Source organism: Nannospalax galili, unplaced genomic scaffold (assembly GCF_000622305.1).
Source record: "Nannospalax galili isolate Female #2095 unplaced genomic scaffold, S.galili_v1.0 scaffold182, whole genome shotgun sequence".
In the NCBI taxonomy this organism is placed as follows: Eukaryota; Metazoa; Chordata; class Mammalia; order Rodentia; family Spalacidae; genus Nannospalax; species Nannospalax galili.
The window spans coordinates 3,091,017-3,115,370 of NW_008348662.1; the positions used below are offsets into that span (position 1 = coordinate 3,091,017).

Consider the following 24,354-nt stretch of genomic DNA (forward strand, 5'->3'; position numbering starts at 1 on the left):
ACTCTTCCGGATCCGCTTTCATCCGCATTCCAAAGACCCAAGCCGCTGGCTAAGCTGTGTGGCGGTGCTATATCGGGTAGAGAAAGGCCAGGACCCCATTCGCTCTCCCGCCCCGCCCTCCAGCAGCCCCGCCCCCAGCACGTCCCACCCTCCAGCACGTCCCACTTCCGGTCACGGGGCCCCGCCACTCCGTGTCTAGGAATCCTGCGCTAGGCCTCGCCGCTCCCTCAGCCTTGCTTTCGGTTCCGCGGTTGTCTGGCTTCCCTCCGCGGTGTTTTGTTTGCGACGCTGTCGTGTAACGGCGCGCTTTACGGCCGCGGGGACGGAGGGAGCCGGCACCTGGGCCACACCGGCCGAGAAGCTGGGCAGGCGGCGAGGTTGATGCCCGGTGGCAGTGGCGAGCTCGGCGTGTGGCCGGCTTCTCCCCGCGGCGGAGCAAAGAGAGGTGCGGGAAGAGGCGGCGGGGGCAACGTTCCGGAGCGGCCTGGGGGTCTCGGGCGGCCGCAGAGACGGAGCAGGCGGCCCGGGGCCGGGGAGTGGCGGCCCCGTGGGCCCCGTGGGCAGGATGAGCTTAACCCCGAAGGAGCTCGCGAGCCTGCTGAGCATCATCTCCGAGGACGCGGGCGGAGGCAGCACCTTCGAGGGCCTGTCCACCGCCTTCCACCACTACTTCAGTAAAGCCGACCACTTCCGCCTGGGCTCGGTGTTGGTGATGCTGCTGCAGCAGCCGGACCTGCTGCCCAGCGCGGCGCAGCGCCTCACCGCGCTCTACCTGCTCTGGGAGATGTACCGCACCGAGCCGCTCGCCGCCAACCCGTTCGCAGCCAGCTTCGCGCACCTGCTCAACCCGGCGCCGCCTGCCCGCGGCGGCCAGGAGCCCGACCGGCCTCCGCTCTCAGGTACCTCCCGCAGCCAGGTGTGCGGGGCGCAGACTCCTCGTGGTGGTCCACTGCACTTCCGGGAGCTCACCTGCCGGGAAATTTCAGCCTCCTTTGGAGAAGATCACCCCCTTTCTCCGCACCTCCTCCCACTACAGTAGGGACAGGTGGTAGCTAAGGTTCAGGTTTATTACAAACTCATGGCACTCAAAATTATTCCTCCCAAGCGAACAAGCCACCAAATAGTACAGTTCACTGGAAGACTGGACATTTTTTATGCCTCAAATACGGTTCATTCATTATTTTAAAGCTGAAGAGGTGTGTGAAGTTACAACCAATGACACAGGGTCTGCCCCTAAAGTTCTTAAATCTCAGAGTCAACAGAAGTCTGTGTGGAGAATCTGAGGGAGTGGTTAGGTGGAAATAAACATTAAACAGCATGTAATGTCTGTTACAATGTGATGCAGCTTAAAGGATAGTAGTTTCGAGCTCACAGACTATTAGAAGACGCGTGTTTCCTAGACATTACTGTGGAATGTATGCCTTTTGCTTTTGCAGATGCAGACTTGCATCCGAGTGAGGATGCTTTTTTTTTTTTTTAAACCACTTTTGTTGGAGCAGGGAATGTAGCCGGGCACTGAAAGGCCGTTCCCGAGGCTGCATTTTAGATTTATTTTAGTTATGTGTGTGTGTCTGTTATGTGTGGCTGGTGTAGACCAGAGGTGTTGGATCCCTGTGGAGCTGGAGTCACAGGCGCTGGTGAGCCATTTGATGGGTGCTGGGAACCGAATTCGGGTTCTCTGCAAGAGCAGTAGGCTCTTAACCACTGAACCAGCTTGCCAGCTTCCCCGAACCCCCCTCCCTCTGCATTTTATAAGCTAGGCACAGAGGGAGTGATAAGGCTACCGGGAGGACTTAGCATCAGTGTAGACGGAAGCGGGTAGATAGAGGTCAGCCCTTCGCCATAGTAGAAAGGTAGAAATGGCTAGGAAAACACAGCACAGTGAATCAAGTGAAGACAGCAGGGTTGGAGGGAATACCAAGGGTTTTGGTGCACAGCAAGGTTAGAAAAATGTCCTTGCCTGCAGCCCCTCAGCTACTACAGCTTGCTCTTACCTGCTTTTTTGCCTTGCCTTTGTCTAATAGGCAGGCTTCTTGTTGAACTGAGATGCCCTGAGGGTAGCTGTTTCTACCTAGCTGTTGAGAAGTTAGTTTGTGACTTCCCAGGAAGTGAATGCTATATCTAAGGTGGCAAAACCAGCCACCCAGGAGTTAATTTGTTAGGGGGACGGTGTGGGATTTAGGCCAAAGGCCCTTTGAATTCTGAAGGGGAAGTTAGACAAACTTGTCATAATACCATTTTATTTAAATATTTTATTTATTTATTTTTGGTCTTTTTGAGATAGGATCTCCCTGTTCCAGCTGGCCTGGAACTCGCTACATAGACCAGGCTGGCCTTGAACTCGCAGAGATCCGCCTGCCTCTACCTCTAGTGCTGGGATTAAAGGCATGTGCCACCACGCCTGGCTTATTATTTTTATTTTATGTGTATGAGTGTATTGCCTGCATGTGTGTAAGTGCACCAATGCCCTGCACTGTCGGCAGAGGTCACAAGAGGGCATCAAATCCCCTGGAACTGGAGTTATCTACAGTTGTTAGTTGTCATGTGGGGTGCTGGGAATCGACCCTGGGTCCTCTGCAAGAGCAGTCAGTGCTCCCAACCACTGAGCCATCTCTCCAGCCCCGTGATACTATTTTCAAATGCAGTGAGTCTAAACCTATGCCTACACCATCCACTGCACTGTAAACACAGTTTGCAAGAGAGGGGAAACAGTTGCCAAGGAGGGAATCAGGGGTGAGTTATTTAATTCCTCCATGCCTCAGTTACCTTAACTGGAAAGTGCAGATAATGGTATTTCCTGGCAGGTAGAGTTGGCACAAAGACTAAACAACCTTTGGCAAACATGAGGGGCAGTAACCACTTGTAATTGTTAGCATTGTTAAAGTAGGCAGAGATGACCCTTAAGTACACTGAAAGAAAATTGCAACACCAAAGTTCCATCCCTAGGGCTGTTATTGTGCAGTTAGGATGAGTAGCTAATGGGAATATTTTTGAACTGTTTGCAAATGATTCTAAGTGGAGTTAGGATTAAGGATTTGGAACTCCAGAAACTGCAGTCTGGTTGTGGAAACAGTCATAACACAGTAAGGGTTGGATTGCTTGTTAAATACAAATAATTCACAGTAGCACTAGGCACAGCCTTTAGAGCTGGGAGTAATGCTGCTGCTATGTATTGATTAGCAGTGGAGGGGGGGAGCGTGGGACTGCGCCAGGTATTAGAGAACTAGGTATTTCAGAGAAGCTTAGCGTCTTACCAAGTATAAAGTGTATAAAGGAAGGAATTCAAGAGGTTGAGTTGGAAGGTACGTGGAGACTAGATCATGAAGGGTCTTGTAATAATGTAGAAATCTGGGCTTAATTCTGTGCAAGCAGGTCACAAACTGTGATTAGCTTTGCCTTGTGAGATAGCGCTGAAGGTAAGGGTGAGTGTGGACTGAGGAGTGGACGGACTTGGAGCTGGTGGTGCAAGTGAGTACTGCTGAAAAGAGAAACTGAACAAACCTCCCTAAAAGAAGGAGCTGGGGAAATTGGGAAGGTCAAGTAGGACAAGAGGGTAATGAGTCAGGAACATGACAAGTGAGGCTTGGTGAGCAATTGACTACTCAGATGACAAAAGGGAAAATCTAGGCTTTGGGGAATGTTGTACTATGTTTCTAATTAGGTGAGTTGCTACTGATGGCTTCCTTCTTGGTTTTCAGCTTGTGCACAGTTTCTTAGAAAAGACAAGCCAGGGCCTCAGGCATGCAAGGCAAACCCTCTACCAACTGAGCTGTATACCCAGCTCCTGAATTCTAGCATATGTAAACTTTAGCTTTTTCAAGAATTGAAGTACTTTGAAAACAAAATTCTCAATACTTAAAAACCCTTAAATTTTATTGACAGTTTAAATTTCATTTGAAATTACAGCTCATAAATGTATATATTTGGTTGACTGAAACTCAGTTATATTTAGTTTATAAAAATAGCTTGACATTCTAGACAAAATCCCATTGTAGGCGTGAGGAAGTGGGTAAGAAACCCCAACTCTACCTGAAGAAATACTGGCAACTGATAGTTGCAGGGAGAGGGAGAGTCAATCTCCTTGAAGAGTGAAACTCTTGGTAGGTTGACCAGGCTCCAGGGGATGAACCGACACTGAAGGGCAACTGGGGACACAAACCTGACTCTATACATACTTGTGTGTGTGTGTGTGTGTGTGTGTGTGTGTGTTAAGAGTACAGAAAATTACAGGGAGTTTTAAGGGGCTGAGATCTAAATACAACCAAAATATATTAAATTCATAAAAATTCAATCAAAAAAGAAAAACTTGTAGCTTGGTATGGCAAGTAGCAAATGCTAATTTCAAATTATTTTTAAAAAGTAACCATCAGAGAAATCGGTTTACATTTTTGTTTGCAGGGTTTTTGCCTCCTATAACTCCACCAGAAAAGTTTTTTCTTTCCCAGCTGATGCTGGCACCTCCAAGGGAACTCTTCAAAAAGACACCTCGCCAGATTGCATTGATGGATGTTGGAAACATGGGCCAGTCTGTGGACATTAGCGGGCTGCAGCTAGCTTTGGCTGGTAAGGTGAACCAGTGATTTGGGCCTTCTTGTTTGTTCATTTTATTTTATTTTTCCTTCTGGTTGACCCTCTCCCACCCCATTTGGTCCCTTCCTGTCCCGTGTCCCTGCCCTTCATCCTCTCTCAAACTTTCCACCCCAGCGTTGCCTTTCTCACTTTCACATCACAGGTGGTGTGTTACTACCTTTCCCACCCCTTTCCCTGAAAGCCTCTTCCTCTCCTCTCTTGGGCCCCTTCTGGTTTCCTGACATTTACATTCATTCCCACATAAATACACATAGATGAAAGCTTAAGGTCTGCATATGGGAGAGAACCCTGGCATTTGTCTTTCTGGTAGGAGAGAGTAGCTAAGCCTGCTACTTTCTCTTCTCCCCTCAGACTGAAACTGTCCAAATCCTTTTCTTTGTCCCCTACACTCCCTTCTAGAGCTAACGGCGCCCGTCATCTCCATAAGGTCTGAAACAGATGTTTTTAGGTTAGCCTCTGTGGACTAACAATGTGTATTTTGGATGATGCATTTTGTGTGTTCTTAACTTTAAAAATAAGCAGACAAGTTGAATTTTAGTGACTTTGAGAGGCAGAGATTTACCATTAAAAATCTGTTTATGGGACTGGAGACTCAGTGGTTAAGAGCACTGACTGCTCTTCCAGAGGACCCAGATTTGGTTCCCAGCACCCACGTGGCAGCTAATAACCCTTTTGTAACTCCAGTTCCATGGTATTTGATGCCCTCTGTAAGAACAGTAAGTGCTCTTAATCTCTGAGCCATCTCTCCAGCTCTCATTTCAGAAGTTTTATTAAAAATTCCCAACAAATACCTACTGCGTATTAGTTTACCATACAATTTATATATATTTTAGGTAATAGTATGTTATTTCTTTTATTTGTATGCCTGGAATGAAAAAGTAGCATTGAGGTATTTCATTTAGTTTTTGTTTTTAAAAAAATTTTTTTTAGTTTTTAAACATTTTTTTGAGATATGGTCTCCCTGGAGCCCCAGCTGGCCTGGAACTCACTATGTAGACCAGGCTGGCCTTGAACTCACAGAGATCCATCTGCCTCTGCCTCCCAAGTGCTGGGATTAAAGGTGTGTGTCACCACGCCTGGCTCAGTATTTTTTTAATGAATTTTTACTTTATGTGTATGAATGCTTTGCTTGTATATATGTAGGTCCACCTGTGTTGTGCAAAGCCCTTGGAGGCCAGAAGTAGGCATCAGATCTCCTGGAACTAGAGTTATGGACAGTTGTTAGCCAGCATGTGGGTGCTGGGAACCAAACCCGGGTCCTCTGTGCAAGAGCAGTCAGTGCTCTTAACCATTGAGCCATCTCTTCAGACCCTCAGTATTTTTTTAAAGATTTTATTTTTATTTTATGTGTATGAGTGTTTTGCCAGCATATATTTAAGTGTACCACATGTGTGCCTGTTGTCCCTGGAGGCCAGAAAATGATGTTGAATCCTCTAATTAAGGATAGGTGCTGGCTAACATGTACGTGCTGGGAACTGAACCTGTGTCCTCTGCAAGAGCAGTAAGTGCTCCTAACCATTGAGCTATCTTTTCAACCCCTCAATGACTTTTTCTTATTGAAAGAACAAGACTGAATGTCATGGTAATGTTTAAGGCTTTTCATAGGTCTCTGGCTAGTTCTCTACCGGGTTGATGGTCTTTTAGCAACAGTTAAAGCTCTTTATAATCAGTTAGTCCTCTGTGTTTTTAAAATGCCAAATCTTAAACATACATTTGTTATATATACCTTAAAGATTTATAATAAATTCAGCATTGGGTAGCCACCATCTAGGTTAAAAAATCATTTCTTTCCAGGCATGGTGAGGTGCCTGTAGTCCCAGCTCCTCAGGAGATTGAGATGAATGGATCCCTTGAGCCTAGGAGTTGAAGACCAGTCTGGGCAAGATAGCAAGATGTCCATCTCCACTGAAAACTAAACCAAAATAATTGATCATTCTCAGGCCTGGACACTCCCCATGCTCCCTTCAGTTGCTGGCCCCCTCCACCACGAGCCTTCCTTTTGTGGCATTCATTGGTGTGCTTTAATCTTCCCTCCTGCGCATGCCTGTCAATTTCACCTTACATATCTTTGAACTTTATGGGAGCACACTTTTTTTTATGCTTCTGTAGGGTATTGAGAGATAACCCCATGTTGGTGACTTATAATGAGATTGTTACCCTTCATCACTGTTGTACATTCATCTGCTGGGGTTCCCAGTTCATGATGGACATAATATTTTTATGAAGTCTTTTTTTTAATATATATATATATTTTATTTTATGTGTATGCATGTATTGCCTGCATGTAGGTAAGTGCACCCGTGTCGTGCAATGCCCATGGAGGACAGAAGAGGCTGTCGGATCCCCTGGAACTGGAGTTATGGACAGTTGTTAGCTGCCATGTGGGTGCTGGGATTCGAACCTGGGTCTTCTGCAAGAACATCCAGTGTTCTTAACCACTAAGCCATCTCTCTAGCCCCATATGAACAGTCTTGTATGTTATTCTGGGGCTTATAGGAAAATGTTTCTTCTGGGTCGAAAATAGGCACATGTAAAACTTACTAGGTCATGTTGAATTGTTTCTTTTAAAGTTCTGCCGTTTTTCATTCTCAGTAGCAGCCAATGCTCATAACTGCTGAGCTGGCTCTTCAGCCCCTCAATTTTAAGCACCCCCCCCATTTTTGAGACAGTCTTGTGTAGCCTAGGCTGGCTTTGAATTCACTATGTGGTCAAGGCTGGCTTTGAATTCTTGGTCTTCTTGCCTCCCTCTTCCAAGTGCTGGGATTATGGATATATGCTCCCAGGCCTGGCTTAAAGTGCTTCTTGTCTTGAATCTCTTTCAGAACGCCAGTCTGAATTGCCAACTCAAAGTAAAGCTAGCTTCCCAAGTATTCTTAGTGACCCAGATCCGGATTCTTCTAATTCTGGATTTGACAGCTCAGTTGCCTCTCGAATCACAGAGTCTTTAGTCAGTGGACCAAAACCGCCTATTGAAAGTACGTATATGTAAATGAATTCTATACTTGGGTTTATTCTAGCACTGTTCCCTGGAACTTTTTGGTGTTTTGTGATATCTTGTTTTCATAAACTTGAATTTAATGTGAAACTTCCTAGTATAATGTCTAGAGTATAGCAGACACGATTAGCAAAATTTAGTTTCTTTTTTAAAAAAATTAAATTTTTAAAATTTATGTTTTTGTTTATGTGTATGAGTGTATTGCCTGCATGTGTGTAAGTGTAATTTGTGTCATGCAATGCCCTCAGAGGTCAGAAGAGGGCATCAGATCCCCTGGAACTGGAGTTACAGACAGTTGTTAGCTGCCATGTGGGTGCTGGGAATCAAACCTGATCATCTGCAAGAGCTGCCAGCCATTAACTGCTCTTAACTGCTAAGCCATTTCTCCAGCCCCCTAGTTTCTTCTTTAAAACAAGTTATACACCAGGTTGTTTATTACCTGTTCTACACATATCTGATGATATAAATTCTGATTTTACTGAAATGAATCTTTTTGTTTTTTGAGGTAGGGTCTCATGTAATACAGAGTAACCTTGAAACAAAACTCATATGTAGCTGAGGATGACTTTGAAATCCTGATCCACCTGCCTCCATCTCCCAAGTGCTAGGATTACAAGCCTGATTTTTCTGTTATATTTTGTTTGTGGTGCCAAGGATCAAACCCAGGGCTTCATGGGGGCAAGGAAAGTACTCTACCAACTAAGCTACATCTCCAGTCCTTAAATGGAACTTTCATAACTTATCCAACAGAGGTAGTAGTTTTATACCTCTCTAGTAATTCTGTCACTATCATTACCTTTGATACTTCAAAGTTTGATTTTACAGTCCCTAATTTAGTTTAATTGAAAGAAAACACTGAATTTGGAATGATACAGCTATACCATTTGGTTTATAAGCTTCTGGGTGGTTTGAATGATGAAGAGTTTCTGTATAGGCATAAGAACACATTCTCCAGATTTTATAGTGTTACCATGACTTTGAACTTACAATGTAACTTTTCTTCCCATTTCTTTTACAGTAACTCTTTGGCATAAATGGGTTTATTTGAAGTTCAGCTAGTTACAAGCATGTCTCAAGATCCATAGCACATAATGGTTTTTGTTTAGTGTTTGCTCAGGCACAGGCTTTGACTTGCACAGGCTACCAGTGAGGTAGGTGCAGAGCATATCACTCATGAGTCTAGCCACACACTGACACTTCTCATGAAGTGCTAAAGGCTTTGCTTATTTTTGTATGTGGTCTCAGGAGAGATTCAGATGCTCATTTTGGTGATGCAAGTGAAGGGACATTAGAGAGGTGATTCTTTGCAGGAAATGGACTTTTTCAATAAAATAGCCACTTCAAATTGGGCTGGAACTAGGATGCATTATAGAATAAACAGCCTTCTGTGTGGAAACTGCTATGCAAAATGCTGCCTGGAAGGCCAGTAGATAAAAAGAATTTACCAACAGCATGAAAAATCAGAGAATTTAGTGAAATACACTAGAAGAGAAGCACCTGAGTGGGAATTCTTTTTATAATAAAAGGGGGTGTTACTTGGTCTTACCTCCTGGGCTTTTTGTGCAGGCTAATAGGGTCTGGGGATCCATACCTGGATAGTTAGGCAGGCATCACAATATCTTGTTAATTAGTAAATTTTACAGTGCAAGTTGCCCTTCTTGAGACTGGCCATTTGGATATGGCAACATGGGTCACTGGGAGTTAGACTCCAAATTTTATATAAGACAAAAGAAGTCACTGGGGTCAGGCTCTGTGGCCTGGTTGCTAAAGTGTGGGAATTATTTAGCCTTTTTTGGCTTTTCATCTGTGTAGAAACCAAAGTGAGGTGTGATGTGAATTTAGAAGAAGTCTTAGCTAGTTTTTGTTTTAGTGAATTTGTATTTATAACTTACCAATCAATCTTGGACTAAGGGTAGAGCCCCAAGCACTTGCTATAGCATCGTGAGGCCCTTGCTGGGAAAAGAAAAATTGTGTGTGTGCGTGTGTGTGTGTACGCTGTTATAAAATTATTTTATTTTATAAAATAATTGTCACTATTTTCTTGTTCTTTTGTTTATGAAAATGGATTTGATACTTGAATTTTGAGATTCATGAAAGACTGCAGATTTGAAAATGTCAAAAGTAAACCAGTACCAGTACTTTTTTTTTTTTTCTTCTGTGTCATCTTAACACATGAATTTTTCTGGGGAATTGTAAAGAGACATCTATTCACCTCAGATAGAGAACACTGATAGACCAAAGAAAGAATTCCATCGAAGTTCAGCTTGGTAAACCAATGAGTATATCTGCATTAATTGCAGGAGCACGGGTGACTCAAAGGCGTTGAAGCCACTGGAATTACCCCCAGGATGCTTATAGTCAGCTGCACCAACATGAATTTTTCTGGGGAATTGTAAAGAGACATCTATTCACCTCAGATAGAGAACACTGATAGACCAAAGAAAGAATTCCATCGAAGTTCAGCTTGGTAAACCAATGAGTATATCTGCATTAATTGCAGGAGCACGGGTGACTCAAAGGCGTTGAAGCCACTGGAATTACCCCCAGGATGCTTATAGTCAGCTGCACCACTGAAGAGGTCCAACCCAGTCACCCTCCTTCTGTGTACTGTAGCACACCTCAAGATCTCATGTGCAGCTGGGGCAAGAGGGAGTAGTGACTAAAATCTCAGGTGAAGGTCTTATGGACCACCCCACCATTCCTTCCAGAGGGAGTGTCAACAATTTCATTTTCATAGACCTAGCTGTCAGCTGTGTTCTCCTGGTTTCATTGTGACTTCAAGCCAAGGTCTTTTGTATGTCACCACAGTCCTGCTTGCTTTGTGTTGGAGGTAGTCATTTTACCTTTGCTGCTTGGAGAAAATACTTCCACTACAATAAATCTCCATATTACTTGTCACCTCAAAATTATGAGGCAAAGATAAAACTAGAACAATTCTTAGTGATTGCTGGACAAATTTTTTTTTTTTTTGGTCTTTTTGAGACAAGGTCTCCCTGTAGCCCCAGCTGTACTGGCTCTCAGTATGTGGACCAGGCTGGCCTTGAACTTACAGAGATCCACCTGCCTCTGCCTCCGAGTGCTGGGATTAAAGGCGTGTGCCACCATGCCCAGCCTTGCTGGAAAAATATTAATGGTGACTAAGAATAGGGGTGAAGGTAAAAAGTATTTTATCAACCCATGGAAAGATCTATTAATCTAGCATCTGCCTTCTTTGCTTGAGTAGATCTGCTTGGATTAAGTCAGCTCATGCACATGCTTTCCTTTACGAAACAGTGAGAGGTTTGGCCTCCGGCATTTCTTTGTTCTTGGTTACAATCTGAGTGAAGCCCTGATTTTCTTTCATTCCTGCTTGGAGTGTGAGTTTTATCATACATATCCTTTAAAAAGGCATTTTTGTACTTCATTAACTGAAATGCTTGTGAGGCGTGTGCAGATGTTAGCTTGCTGATATGAGCAGTCATGTGTTACTTTCATTATAGGCCATTTTCGGCCAGAGTTTATCCGGCCACCACCACCTCTCCATATTTGTGAGGATGAACTGGCCTGGCTAAATCCCACAGAACCTGATCATGCCATTCAGTGGGACAAATCAATGTGTGTTAAGAATAGCACTGGTGTGGAGATCAAGCGAATCATGGCCAAAGCTTTCAAAAGCCCTTTGTCTTCTCCCCAACAAACACAGGTATGTGTGTATTGCAAAATTTTCCCATCTGTAATCCATCCTGAGTGTTTTCTTCTTCCCCCATGAAGTTGACAAATGGGCAATAAAATAGTACTGACAATGTGAGCCATCAGGAGAAAGTATCAGAGGTTTTTGGAATCTCTGGAGCAGTGTTCTGGCCTTTCCTCATTGGGTAATTTTGCTCTGGTGGGGCAAGAAATCTGGTGACTAAAAATGTCTAGACTCGGGTCATCAGTCTTGGAAGAGGTGGGATAGGGTCTCACTTTTCTTCAAGCTGCATACCAGCTGGGCACAGCTACACTGCTGCATTTAAGCTGGACTGTTCATTTTCTGGGGTAGGTAGAATTATTAGCATTTTTTAAAGAAGGAGGCAGCCCAGGGAGTGCTAGACTTCAGCATACACTGGTTGGTGATGAACTTGAGATTTTAATACCTGCTGTGGCTCAGTGTTACAAGTAGGTGGTTCCCCTGGGGGAGAAAGGCAGGGACACCCTGTGGAAAACTTCTGGTTGTAAATTATATTCAGTTTGTGTACTTTTACAACTGGTAGGAAGATTTTTGTTACCTCCAATCCTGTTTATCATTAAAAAGTACTTTCAAAGTGAATAACAGCTCTTTGTAGTTCACTTTGCATAACAGATCATCCTGAAGCAGTTCAGTATGGCAAACACAAGTAGACAAAAGCATATAAAACACATGGGGCTGGAGAGGCTGCTCTTGCAGAGGACCTGGGTTTGGTTCCCAGCACCCACATGGCAGCTAACTACCATCCGTAACTCCAATTCAGGGGATCTGATGCCCTCTTCTGGCCTCCATGGGTATAGAACACACGTGGTGCACTTACGCATATGCAAAGTACACGTACACATTTAAAAAAAAGTTTAAAGGCAGGGTAGCAGGACTCAAACTGTTGGGGGAAGAAGGTAGATAAAATGTAGAAAACTTAAAAGAAGTTAACACGGTATATGCCTGTAATCCCAGCACATGGGAAGTAGAGACAGGATTGGGAATTAAAGGCTACATTGCATAGCTAAGTTCAAGGCCAGCCTGGGCTTTGTTTCAAGTGAATGAATGAATGGAAAGTTTAAAAGTACATTATTTGGGCAGTAAGAGGTGTTTCTGCCTACTTATTGGAATTAGTAACTTTGTGTGTGTGGCTTGAACTGTAGAGTACCAGAGCTACTTGCAGTCACTCCTTTCCTGCCCCCTTTTTAGGTGTTTCTGTTCTCTACCTGGATGAGCTAGAGACCTGTTGTTTTTGGAGCTTTTTTGATTTGTTTTATTGAGACAGGTCTTGCTATATAGACTAGCCTTGAAGTCACTGTGTAGCCCATGCTTGCCTCAAACATGATCCTCTTGCCTAAGCCTCAAGTTGTATTACAGGTTTACTACTGCACTCCATTCTGTTTTGAGAACTAGTTGGTAATTTTTTGGCCAAAACAGATGGTAGGAGGAAAAAAACCTCCAAAAGATTTCACGATGGCAGTGTTATAGTCATACTGTATCCAACCAGACAAAACTGGTACTGTCATGCCTAGATTTGCACTCTTTTTAATTTCACACCCTCAAACTTCAAATCTGAAAATGTCAAGACATGATGAACATGGCTTTGAGGGAAGAAATCTAAGACTTTTTTTTTTTTTATAGTTCTTACATAAAATTAACTTGATTTTTGTATGTGGGAAAAAATTTCTGTGACTCAAGAACCTCTCAATTTTGTTTCCTTTAGCTTCTTGGTGAATTGGAAAAAGACCCCAAACTTGTTTATCACATTGGCCTTACTCCAGCAAAACTTCCAGATCTGGTGGAAAACAACCCTCTAGTGGCTATAGAAATGCTACTGAAATTAATGCAGTCAAGCCAGATCACGGAGTACTTCTCTGTCCTAGTCAACATGGATATGTCCTTACATTCAATGGAAGTTGTAAATAGGTAAGTTTTCATGTTCCATCAAGCATGTGGTCATGTGTGACTCCTAAGTGACCTGGAGGGAATAGCTGCAGTTCTTTTTCTGACAGTTAGCCTAATCTGAGCCTTAGTTCACTGCCTGTGAATTTATCCTCCACAACTAAGAACTCCATCGCTGAACCCTATGTAAATAGAAGTATTACAGTATTTTTCCTTGGCAGCTAATAGCTGTAGCATGCAAGTGTTGTTCTTAAGAGCTGGACCTTAGGCTTGCTGTTGTGGACATTACTTGTGTGTGCTATTCTCCCAGTCCTTCACTTTTCATTTATCATCAAGGAAATGATGTATTACCTTGTTGGTGTGTTCTGTATAATTTCATCTAGGTTATTTTCCTTATAAAGAATGTGTTAGTCAACTGCTGAGAGAGAGCTTTGCTGACAGCTATGTGCAGAGAAAGCACCCAAGAGGGTGGAAAAGGGAAGAAAGCATACAGTTCCCAAATTAATTTTTAGCTTTCTCTGTCACTGGCAATGGGTTACTTGTTGAAAACGTGCTGCTTCACTTCTGCTTTCCCTTGCTGGAGCCTTTCCAGTTACCACTCGCTGATTTTGCAGTGACTAAATTCTGTCCTTTGGACTGTGTTCACAGCTTCTCCACAGCTTTCCTGTAGCAGTGTCTTTAGCAGACATTTGAGTCCTGGTTCCAGAATAATCATCCTGTTATTGGTAGGATCAGTCTCCCCTAGTGTCTGGTAATTTCAAGGGCAGACTGTTTTTGTTTTCTAGTGTATTATCCCCAAACATAAAACAGCCTTGTCATTGATACATAGATCTTAAGTGGGCATAGTGGCTGCTGGAAGTTTTTTTAAAAAGTACTAGGTCTCTGGGGCCTGTTTTAGGTCACACTGGTTTGAAAAAGGCAGTATTCACCTTTTCAAGTTTGTACTTTGTCAGCAAAAGGTTTGCAATGACTAGCCCTGTCTAACTTGCCCTAGTGTTTCTTGGGCTAAATTTAAGCATTTATCCAAGTATCCATTTTTAATAATATCACACATAGGTCCTTTGGAAAATACTACTCTTGGCCTTCAAGACTCTATAAACTTGGATTTATGACATTGTTATACACCAGCTAGTTACTGTGCTAATAGCCAATTCCAAGCCCTCTATTTATTTGTTTTCAGGAAGGCCTCTTTTTTGTTCCCTATTAGTTCAAGTCACTTTTTAAGGCTTTCTCAAGTTCAGGTTACTTCTTCCAAAGTCCTCATTTTAGTGTCGGATTATATGTGTCGTTCCTCTTGGACATAATGTCTCACTGTGCTTACATGTTTAATAGGGCTTTCCTCAGTTAAATGACGATGGTAAATCCGTTATTGGAGCTTGGAAGGTGGTAAAAGAATTTCACTGACAGCAGTTTAGCCAGGAATCACTCAGGAGCATAATGCTTTAGTCATGGCTTCATGAGTAACTATAGTATATAAAGCTAAGTACAGACTTAATGGAAGTGTCACAGGAGTAAGTGGCTATGGCTCTTCGGTTTACTTACCAAAGATATTCAGAACTAGAGAATTGCCAGGTGTGGTGGCGTATGCCTTTAATCCCAGCATTTGGGAGGCAGAGGCAGGTGGTTCTTTGTGAGTTCGAGGCCAGCCTGGTCTATATAGTGAGTTCCAGGACAGCTGGGGCTACAGGGAGACCCTGTCCCAAAAAGACAAAAAATAAAATAAAACCTATTAGCAAGTTTCACTAGATGACCAAAGGAAAATTTGACTTTATGCTTACAGCGTTTCTCAGTATTTGCAAATATGGTTAACAGCACAGATTTTCTTTCATGAAACAGATTAACTACAGCTGTTGATCTACCTCCTGAATTTATTCACCTTTATATATCAAATTGCATCTCTACTTGTGAACAAATTAAGGATAAATATATGCAGGTGAGTAGTAGAAATATTTGTAATTTACTAGTATCTGCCAGGGAACAGGTACATTAAAGCGTGTCCTTTCTTTTCAGAACCGGCTGGTGCGTCTTGTGTGTGTCTTTCTCCAGTCTTTGATCCGTAACAAAATTATTAACGTGCAGGACTTGTTTATAGAAGTGCAGGCCTTCTGTATTGAATTTAGTAGGATACGAGAAGCTGCAGGCCTGTTCCGGTTGCTGAAGACACTGGATACTGGAGAAACCCCTTCAGAGACCAAAATGTCAAAGTAATACCTCATCAGAACTGCCCCTTTTGTTGCTCACCTATTCTGATTAGTTTTTAAAACTGTTAAAACTCAAGTGGATTGATTGCCTCATCTAATGAATATAAATACTTTATTTACTTAAAGAAAAGCTTTCCTCTTCCTGACTTACCTATAGATGAATTTTTGGTAAGAACTTGGGAAAATGTTTTTTGGTTTCTTGCTGATGACAATCCATGGGGGTCCAGCAGGGATGGTTATCCCCCAAATTGTTCTTGCGTTTTTTTCTTTTTAAAGCACAGTACCCAAATTTGCTTAAAAACTACAGGTTTCTGAAAATCCAGGAATCCAGCTTTTGTAGGTTCCTGTGTTAAATGTGTTCAATGAGAGGTGAACCCATTAAGAATTTCTGGCTGGGTGTGGTGGCACACACCTTTAATCCCAGCACTCAGATCTGAGTTCAAGGCCAGCCTTATCTACATAGTGAGTTCCAGGAGACGCTGTCTCAAAAACACACACACACACACACACACACACACACACACACACACATTTCTGGTGCTGTGATGAGAGCAGCTGAATGTAGCTCTATAAAGCACAGTCTGAGCCAGGGCCATAACTTCTTGGTAACATGTGTTCTTATGTCTCTTAAAAACGTGGGGACTGTCAGGCAGGGACCGTTTGCTGGGCTGTAATAGCAGAAGGGAGGGAAGGAGGGAGGAAGGAAGCTGTTCAATAGAAATTACCCACCAATATCTGGCAGAAGTTAACGAAACCAAGCCTCGTGATTTTTAGCAGTATACAACCTAATCCTGTAACATTGGAGGAGGAACAGTACTCTCAATTTGTAACAAATCCCCATATTCTTTGAAAGTACTTTATAAGTATGTCTGCTTAAAGGAACTGAGTCCTGAGCCCAGGTGAGTGACACATTTTTTTTGGTCTTTTTTGAGACAGGGTCTCCCAGTAGCCCCAACTGGCTTTGAACTCAGAGATCCACCTGCCTCTGCCTTCCAAGTGTTGGGATTAAAGGCATGTGCCACCACATCCATCCTATACCTTAACACTTTTTTGGAGTAACGGTTTCAAAGGCTGTCACTGTGGGAAACAACTCAGCCTTGGGTTTCAGCTTTATAGCTGACAGGCATATCCAACCTATGACTGGCCCAACACAAAATTCTCAAAACGTACTTTAAATATCCAGAGGGGCTTTTCTTGTGATTCTAATTTGATATGGTTCTTGAGGAAACTTCATAGATGAGAGTGTCCTGTCACAATGTCAAAGTTTGGTTGCCTGTGAGTCAGTAAAATATATTTAACTTGGGGCTGGAGAGATGGCTTTGAGGTTTAGAGCACTGGCTGCTCTTGCAGAAGAACTGGGTTTGGTTCCCAGCACCCACATGACAGCAAATTGTAACTCCAGTTCCTGAGAATCCAATGCCCTCTTCATGGGTGCACTTATATATATGCAGGCAATATACTCATACACATAAAAATAAATTATTTTTAAAAATATGTTGAACAGGTAACAGCAAAGAACTGGGACTCATGTTAATTAAAGAGTTTAATTTAACTTAGGCTAAACTTCATGAAATGTCTTAGTTCCAACTTAAATCTTCAAATAACCTGTTTAAAAAAAAATACAATAATCAGTAACAGTAGAAAGTGAAGTTATTTCAAAAAGATGGGATGACTCAGAGGTTAAGAGCATTGGCTGTTTGTGCAGAAGACCGGGCTTTGAATCCTAGTACCCACATGGTGGCTAACAATCATCGGTAACTCCAGTTCCAGGGGATCTAATGTGTATCCTCTTTTGTCTTCTGTGGGCACCATGATATGGGTGCATTTACAACACTCATACACATAATTTTTTTTTAATTAAAAAAAAAATGATGGGAGTCCTATAACCACTTAAATCATTCTCAGTAGGACTTACTATTCATTTAAGCAATTTTACTGAAATGGTATCACTAAATTAATAGGGTACATACTCATGTACACCTAGTTTTAGGTAGCATGTTATACATTTTAATTTTCATGGAGATTATGGATCTCAGTCTATTATATAATTATTTTTGGTGATAACTCTTGAAGATAATATTTGAAGAAAATGTGAATAGGAGAAAAAGTTTGAGACCTGAGATTTCATATGTGGTCTGTCTTTTTTATGCAATCATTACTGTCTGTATTAGGAAAAATCCCTAAGATGCACTAAAAGCACCTCTACAAGTCTGAGATTTGCAATAGGCACACAGAAAACACTGCTATTCCCAGGCTCCTCGGCAGCCCATCACACAGCTTACACACAGCTCAAAAAGATGGACTTCTAGCCCTCATACTTTCAGTGAATAAGCAGATACTTGTTTTCAAAACTCAACTTTGTTTATACTCTGCAGTAGGAAAAAGGCAAGTGGCTGTGTGGCAGTTACGGCACAGCAGGCACTTCCTTGAGTAATTAAGTACTAGTATTTTTGCAAATGTTTCTAAATCTTTAGAAGCCAAATGAGCTAGGAAAGCTTTTCTAACATGATTGTCTCACCAGAAAATCACTACATACAGTGACTACCACTAAGCTAGCTTTGTTCCAGGTCGTCAACATTTTGTACTTAACGAAATGGTAAAGCAAGGCTCATCCTGACCTGTAAAAACTGCTTTTGACTAAAAATCTTCAGGTTCCAGCCAACAGTAGGTACAGATTAAACTTTCCTTGAGCAAATAGTTTGTTTCAGTGTGCCCCAGAGAGATTGTTGCCAAGAAAAGCTATCCTGAGGAGAGAATTTCAGCCAAATAGATAACACACTTTTCTCGAAGGGCTACTATTTTGGAAATCTAGCAGGCCTTGATTTTATGAGTGTAGTAAAGGTCTACAGGTACACAGTTGTTTACTAAGTCAAGCTCTGTGATCTGAGTCACTTAGTGTTGGTAGGCCTTTCTTGGCCATTCCCACTTGGGAAGCCTCCTCCAGGCAGGAAGCTTCCACCCTGGCATGACTGAGGTCAGACAATGGTTCGCTTCAGGAGGTTTTGTCATCGTGTGTCCACGTAGAGAGCAAACTGCTGATGGAGACACTGCAATTCGGCCTTTTACTGTCATCATTCCTCAGCAGCCAGAGGGAGCAAGCATCTGGGAAGAAGAGTTCAAGACCCCTATTAATTTAGCACTTAAGAAATGATTACCTACCAAGTGATACTGTAGGTCACAACGCTCTAGTGAGTTTCTGCTGGGAAAAGATGGCATAGTGAAGAAGCCAGGTTGGCAAGGAACCACGGCAAATGAGCTTCGGAGTCATGAATGTTGCCTGCAATCTTCAAAACACTTCAGAGCCGGGAGAGGTGGTATATGCCTGTAACCTCAGCACTGTGGAGCTGAGGCAGGAGGATGGTGAATTCAAACTCAGATTGGGTTACACAGTGAGAGTGCCTCAACAAAAAAAAGAAACCCCAAACACAAATCACACTTCTACAATGATTAAAAACATCCTTTTAAAAAAGCTATCTTTTTTAACTACTGGAAAGAAAACATTTTCCTTAGTACATTCTTAAAAGATAAAACCAAATAATCTACTTGATACAGAATTAAATATATTTTCCTATTTGCACTGATCACAGAAAAAGAGTTCGGTGAGAATTGTGAAAACAAACTTTGAGACTGTTAAGTGCTCGAAGTAAAACAAACTCTCCTTCCACAGCTCATCATATTAATCTTGCTGTATAGCTCTTTTTGGTAAAACTCCAAATAGCTCAATAAAATAAATCTTATAAAGCGTATCTTAGCTATGGCTACAAAGAAAGTTCAGGTGTTTTGTTTAGAGACAATGTCTTACTATGTTTCTGCCTCCTGAGTGCTGGGATTAAAGATATACATCACTATGCCCACCAAATTCAACTTTTAAAGTTTTATTTTCAATATTTACTTTTTTCTACAAAATAAAGACACACAGAACACGGTAAGGCACAACAAAGGCCTAACTAGCACAATTCTGTACTCCTAAAAAAACGCCCCCAAAACAAAACAAAAACCCTGCCTCAGTTCTGACTTCCACGTACAGGAAGTGAGAAGAAAGTTCTGTGCGTGTGTTTGGTTACATAAAACAGACTTCTAACAATCTTCAAAGCTTTACCTATGAGAACAGCAAATGAGTAAAAATGAGTCTATGGTCAGACAAGGTCCCAGTGCTGAGTTGGCTTGAAATCTCTTTAGGAAAACGTTATTGCATTCCAACAACAAAAATAAAAATTGTCTTTTTAAGGATCAGAACCAATATAATAATCACTTAAAAACCTCACAGTATGCCTACTTGATTTCCTTAATGAATCAGAATTTTAATGTGCAACACAGGATATTGGCCTTTTCATTTGTAGGAAAATATGAACAAATTTCCTTCCCAATCAAGTGTCAAAAGAAATTAGGTAATAAAAGTAAAAATACAAATTCTAAAATCATCTAGTGCTTTTCTTACAGTAACACCAAAGCTTGGGTTTTTAAAATCTATGTACAATACAGTGCAAGATAACTGGTTTCTGTCTCCCCTCCCACTCTCTCTGAGGTAGGGTCTTTGCTGTCTAGCCTAGGCTCACTCTGAACTCGAGATCCTCTTGGCTCAGCCTCCTGAGTGCTGGGATGACAGGTGTGTACCACTGCCCACAGCAAGATTTCTTATTGAAGTTCTAGAGTCTCTGCTTCAGGCAAAGTCCATGCAATCAATTTACTATGTCACATTATACAATTCTACTTTAACTTAGTGTACTTTGTCTCAGAAGCCTGAGAAACAGAATCTTGTTTTTATAGTACCATAGAAGCTAGTCTTTAGAAATACCACCATCTTCCACACTAGAGTGCTTTCCCTAGACATTGTCTTTTGGACAATCTGAACCAACACAGTTTATCATAAACACCACATTTTAGTAGATAGATGAAGGCTAATTTAAAAAGTTTTTTAGGATAAAATATCTCAGCCCTTTGTATATCAAATCTGAAAGGTAAAATAATGGTTTCAAGTATACAAACTATGTTCTAATGTAAAAAAATAAAGTATCCTTTAGTTCAAGCCAAGGCTGTTGGTGACGCTGTCAGTGAGATATGCGCTAGCAGATGGGTCCTCCATGCTGAGGGTCACTCCTCCCCGCTCCTACAACAAAGCATTGAAAGCCACCCTAGAGTCAGCAGTCAAACTTTAGTTACACACATACAGTTACTCATTTAGAGATAATAATTCAAGAAACAAATTACAGAAGCACTTAAATAAAACTTCCATTCTGGAGACTTCTTTTAAAGGACACTCCAGAAAGGGACTTTGGCTTTACACATTTCACAAACGTCACTATATATACATAATTAAAACTTCTAATATTTCTATGAATTTTTGCCTAAACATGTTAAAAGACAAGAACTGATTCAGTTTGAATCTCACTTCTTTCCAGGATGTTTTTTTCCAGGATGGCAAAATTCAAAATTAGAAGTAGCAACTAATCTCCATTAAAATAATCTGAGTTAATTTAATTCTAATTAAAACAATGGTGAGATTTTTCTCTTACTTGCCAAAATAAGAATTAATCTTTAAAGAATGCAGAAGAGGGTCCAGTGAGATGGCTCAGTAGGTAAAGGTACTTGCTGCCAAGCCTGACAGCCTAAAATTGGTCCTGTGGTCCCACAGTAGGAGAGGAGTTATTATTGGAAGTTGTCTTCTGACCACCACACAAGCACCCATGATGTGCCCACGTGACCTCCGCCTCAATCGATCAACTGATTAATCAATCAGAGTAATAAAGGGGGTCTGGGGAATGTAGCTCAGTAGGTAGAGTGCTTGCTTAGCATGCACGAAGCCCAGGGTTTTGACTCCAGCACTGCATAAAACCTCTGTGGTGATACACTTGGAAAGATTGGAGCTTCAAGGTCATCTGTGGCTACAAAGTGAGTTTGAGACCCTGTCTCAAAAAGTTTTTGAAAAAAAAGGATCCCATAAATACTAGTAAAATTAGGTTGAAGAAAAAAGACCTTCCTATTTAGTACTCTGTAAAAGGCCTGAGAATAAGAAGCTGGAAGACAGATAAACTATAGAGAGAGGCTGAAGGATACAGAAATTAGGAACTGGGAGTATAGCTGAGTGGCAGTTTGTACTTAGTATTCACGAAGCTCCAAGTCCCATCTTCAATACCAAAAAGAAAGAAACTGAGGGAGGGGGATAATACAAAAATATATGACACAGGCATAGTACTTTCAACATAGATATTAGGAAAACAAAAAAGCTCTAGGGGCAAGAGGCATAGTTTGTGGTAGCACTCTTATCAGGCAAGCCCAAAGCCTGTCTGACCCCACTGCCACAAGAATGCTTCTTGACTAAAGAGCTGGGGCTGAGAATCAGTATGAAGAAATTGAGAAGCAGAAGCAAGAAAAATTGTGAGCTTGAGGTCAGGCTACGCTATACAGCCCTACCGACTGCAGAAAACAAACAAAAACCCCAGAAGAAGTAGAGATGAACTGAGCAATTAAACATTTAAATACTACATGGCCATAAAATTTATCTATCCATTGAAAAAGAAAGAGCACGATAACATAAAAATAGCAGTTTACCTAATATACGTAAGTGGTATACCCCCATTCTTGAGAAGTATCTGGTAAAGTCAAAATGGCATCTCTAGGTGTGGGACTGTAGTTTTTTCATTCTTTTCTGTATTTTAAATTTTCACTCAATTACTGGTAATCAGTTTCTAGAAGCCTGGCAGCCACTTACCTAGCAATGCTGTGTCTTCCCCTGCATCTTCCTTAAACCTGCTAGGGCAGCGAGGCCCAGATTCACTCGTGGATGATGATGGCAGGTTGCTTTCAGCACTTCTGTCCTCTTCCTGGGAAGTCATACTCAGATTCCCAGCAGAAACACTTCCTGGGGTAGCTTCTGGTGTAGACAGCTCCTGTGTATCCTCAGGATCCCCCTAGAGGTGGACAGAAGGCATAGTCTATGGTCATATTGCTCATGGTTCATCCAAGACATCGTTTACTCTGTAGGGAGAACTGGTGGGAAGCACACCAGCACCTCCTTTATCCAGCATCATGAGGTTACTTCTCAATAGGCAGCTTTGTAAGACCTATATAGTTTGTTCTCTTTTCCTCTAAAGTTAGTTTCCTTGCTTGATGCAAACACCTTTTAAATTATTTACTGACAGAAAGTGAGGCGTCCTCACCCTCTTTCTTCTTGAACAGAGGCTGTGAACCATTGTGGCTTGGCCTCACTGCTGCTCCCTCGGGAGGCAGCCAGAAGCTATGATGACCGCCTCAGGCTGTTTCACAGTAAGCATTTGGGGTTTCAGAGATAAACGGGCTCTCAACAGGTAAAGGCTGTATTAGTTTTTTAAGCAGTCTTGCTCCTTCCTTATATATAAGTCTCAGCTGTAGCTTGTCTCCAACTTCCCTCTCTCTTCCATTTGCTGCTTTAAAGGAAGACTACCAAACCAGTCTTCCTTTAAAGGCCCGACTCCTTTATCATTGCTACATTGAGCCTCAACATTGGAGGGTGGGGGATTCAGAAATCCTTTTTGATTAAAACAAGAACCAAAGTTACATGTAGGCAGATGCTGGGAAAGTGACTATGTGAGAGTTGGTAAGCTGTGAACATGGGGCTTACGGGCACTTTACTTCTCTTCTTGGGTTCTCAGACATCCCTGACCTGCTCTAAGGGCATTCTAAAACTGCCCCCTCCTCCCTCACTAGTAACTAAACAGGCTCCCCATGCAGTACAACTCTCCCCCTACCTCCAACTCCTGACATACCAAGCAACAAACTATGTTGCTGTAATGTCATGTTCTCCAACTTCTGTTCAGCCTTATCCCAGCCTGTTTCTCTAAATACTTACAAAGCTAATTACTTGCCAACCTCAAACCTCACAGGTCATTCCTATGGGTACACCATCAAGCTGATATATTGAGGTGACAAATTCCTTAGTTGTCCCACTAAAATATGCTCCTGTGAGTCTTCCCATTTCTAACAGGCTGTATGAACTCTTTCCTCTCTGATCTGGATGGCACCTGGAATGCTCCCTTGCCACACTGTGTCTCTGGACATACTCTAGTCCCACTTGGCCTGAAAGTGAAACCCCCTAAATCTTCACTATAGCAGAGTGCCTGCACCATATCCATCTGTTCCCCAGATCTAAGTTCAGTTTAACATCTTGGATAGCAGTCCTTTGACCAGTGTTTGTCAAATGAATGTAAAAGTGGCAACTGCCACTGAAGTGGACACAGGTGCAAATCCAAGGACTGCCTTTAAAGTCTGTGTAAAGAAAGGGTCACTGGTGATTCTTAAACAGTTATAAGGAAATAGAGAACTAGATACTACAAAAGTGCATGTCCTAACTACTGAAAATACACCCAACGCAGAAGGGGATGGTATGTCTGAAGAAAACAGCAGACTTCTATAAACCAGGCATTCTAGTTTCTTATATTCTAGCTTCCTGTAATTAACATCCTCAGAAAGCAATTTAATGTTATATAAAATGAAAACTGATTTTTAATATATGTGATGCTGTATTTTTAAACCAAAACTCATTAGGATGAAAGTCTCTGACTTAGTTAAGGCTACTGAAATTATTCAACAAAGAAAACAACTTTCAATAGAAGTGTACCCTAAGGAAGGGAGAGAGTTCAAGACTTTTCCAAGAACATAGTCCATCAAGCTCTGCATTTTCTCATTTAAAATGCTGAACAATGAAAGCTCAGCCTACTGCTAAACTAGTTTCTGCGTAGAGGCCATGAGCCAAGGTCTCTATGGAGACATACTACCCCTCTCCAAATTTTGTTAAAAGTGAGAAGGAGAGAGTTTAGGTAGTCTATAGGAAAGACAAAAATGTTCAGGACAGCAAGGCAGAATGAGGTTCTAGTATGGTGGTTCTTGAATTCCAACCTTCTGCTCCCTGTTGACCTACAGCAAGGACATTCTGGACCGCCAAGTGAAATATTCCATAGTGAGCAGTGAAGAAGGAGAGGTCACTTAGTATTTCCTGAAGACAC

At 42.0% G+C, this 24,354-nt stretch overlaps 2 protein-coding genes and 1 non-coding gene across 4 annotated transcripts in view; 1 reads left to right on the forward strand and 2 right to left on the reverse strand.

Moving 5' to 3' along the window:
- Nucleotides 1–382: 382 nt before the first annotated feature.
- Cnot11 (CCR4-NOT transcription complex subunit 11) lies at nt 383–15,452 on the forward strand (the record flags this gene model as incomplete). The annotated part of the gene is made up of 7 exons (XM_029569776.1): nt 383–899; nt 4,399–4,563; nt 7,413–7,565; nt 11,065–11,267; nt 12,997–13,199; nt 15,012–15,108; nt 15,186–15,452. Coding segments are annotated over 7 exons (1,536 nt in total), but the record flags the coding sequence as incomplete, so codon positions are not given.
- Nucleotides 15,453–16,901: 1,449 nt separating this feature from the next.
- Rnf149 (ring finger protein 149) overlaps nt 16,902–24,354 on the reverse strand; it is a 28,499-nt gene continuing 21,046 nt past the window's right edge. The window contains exons 6-8 of one of the 2 annotated variants that reach the window (XM_008845881.3): nt 22,086–22,284; nt 18,536–20,483; nt 16,902–16,981 (exon numbers count right to left, since the gene is read on the reverse strand). In XM_008845881.3, coding sequence (XP_008844103.1) covers nt 20,440–20,483; nt 22,086–22,284 — 243 coding nt within the window. In that variant the 3' untranslated portion in view covers nt 16,902–16,981; nt 18,536–20,439. Of the gene's footprint in view, nt 16,982–17,155; nt 18,479–18,535; nt 20,484–22,085; nt 22,285–24,354 lie in introns of those variants that run through there. The other variant, XM_029569734.1, reaches the window with a different exon arrangement.
- On the reverse strand, nt 18,345–18,459 carry LOC115072473. The gene has a single exon (XR_003851529.1). It is a non-coding gene; the product is annotated as a small nucleolar RNA SNORD89 (small nucleolar RNA).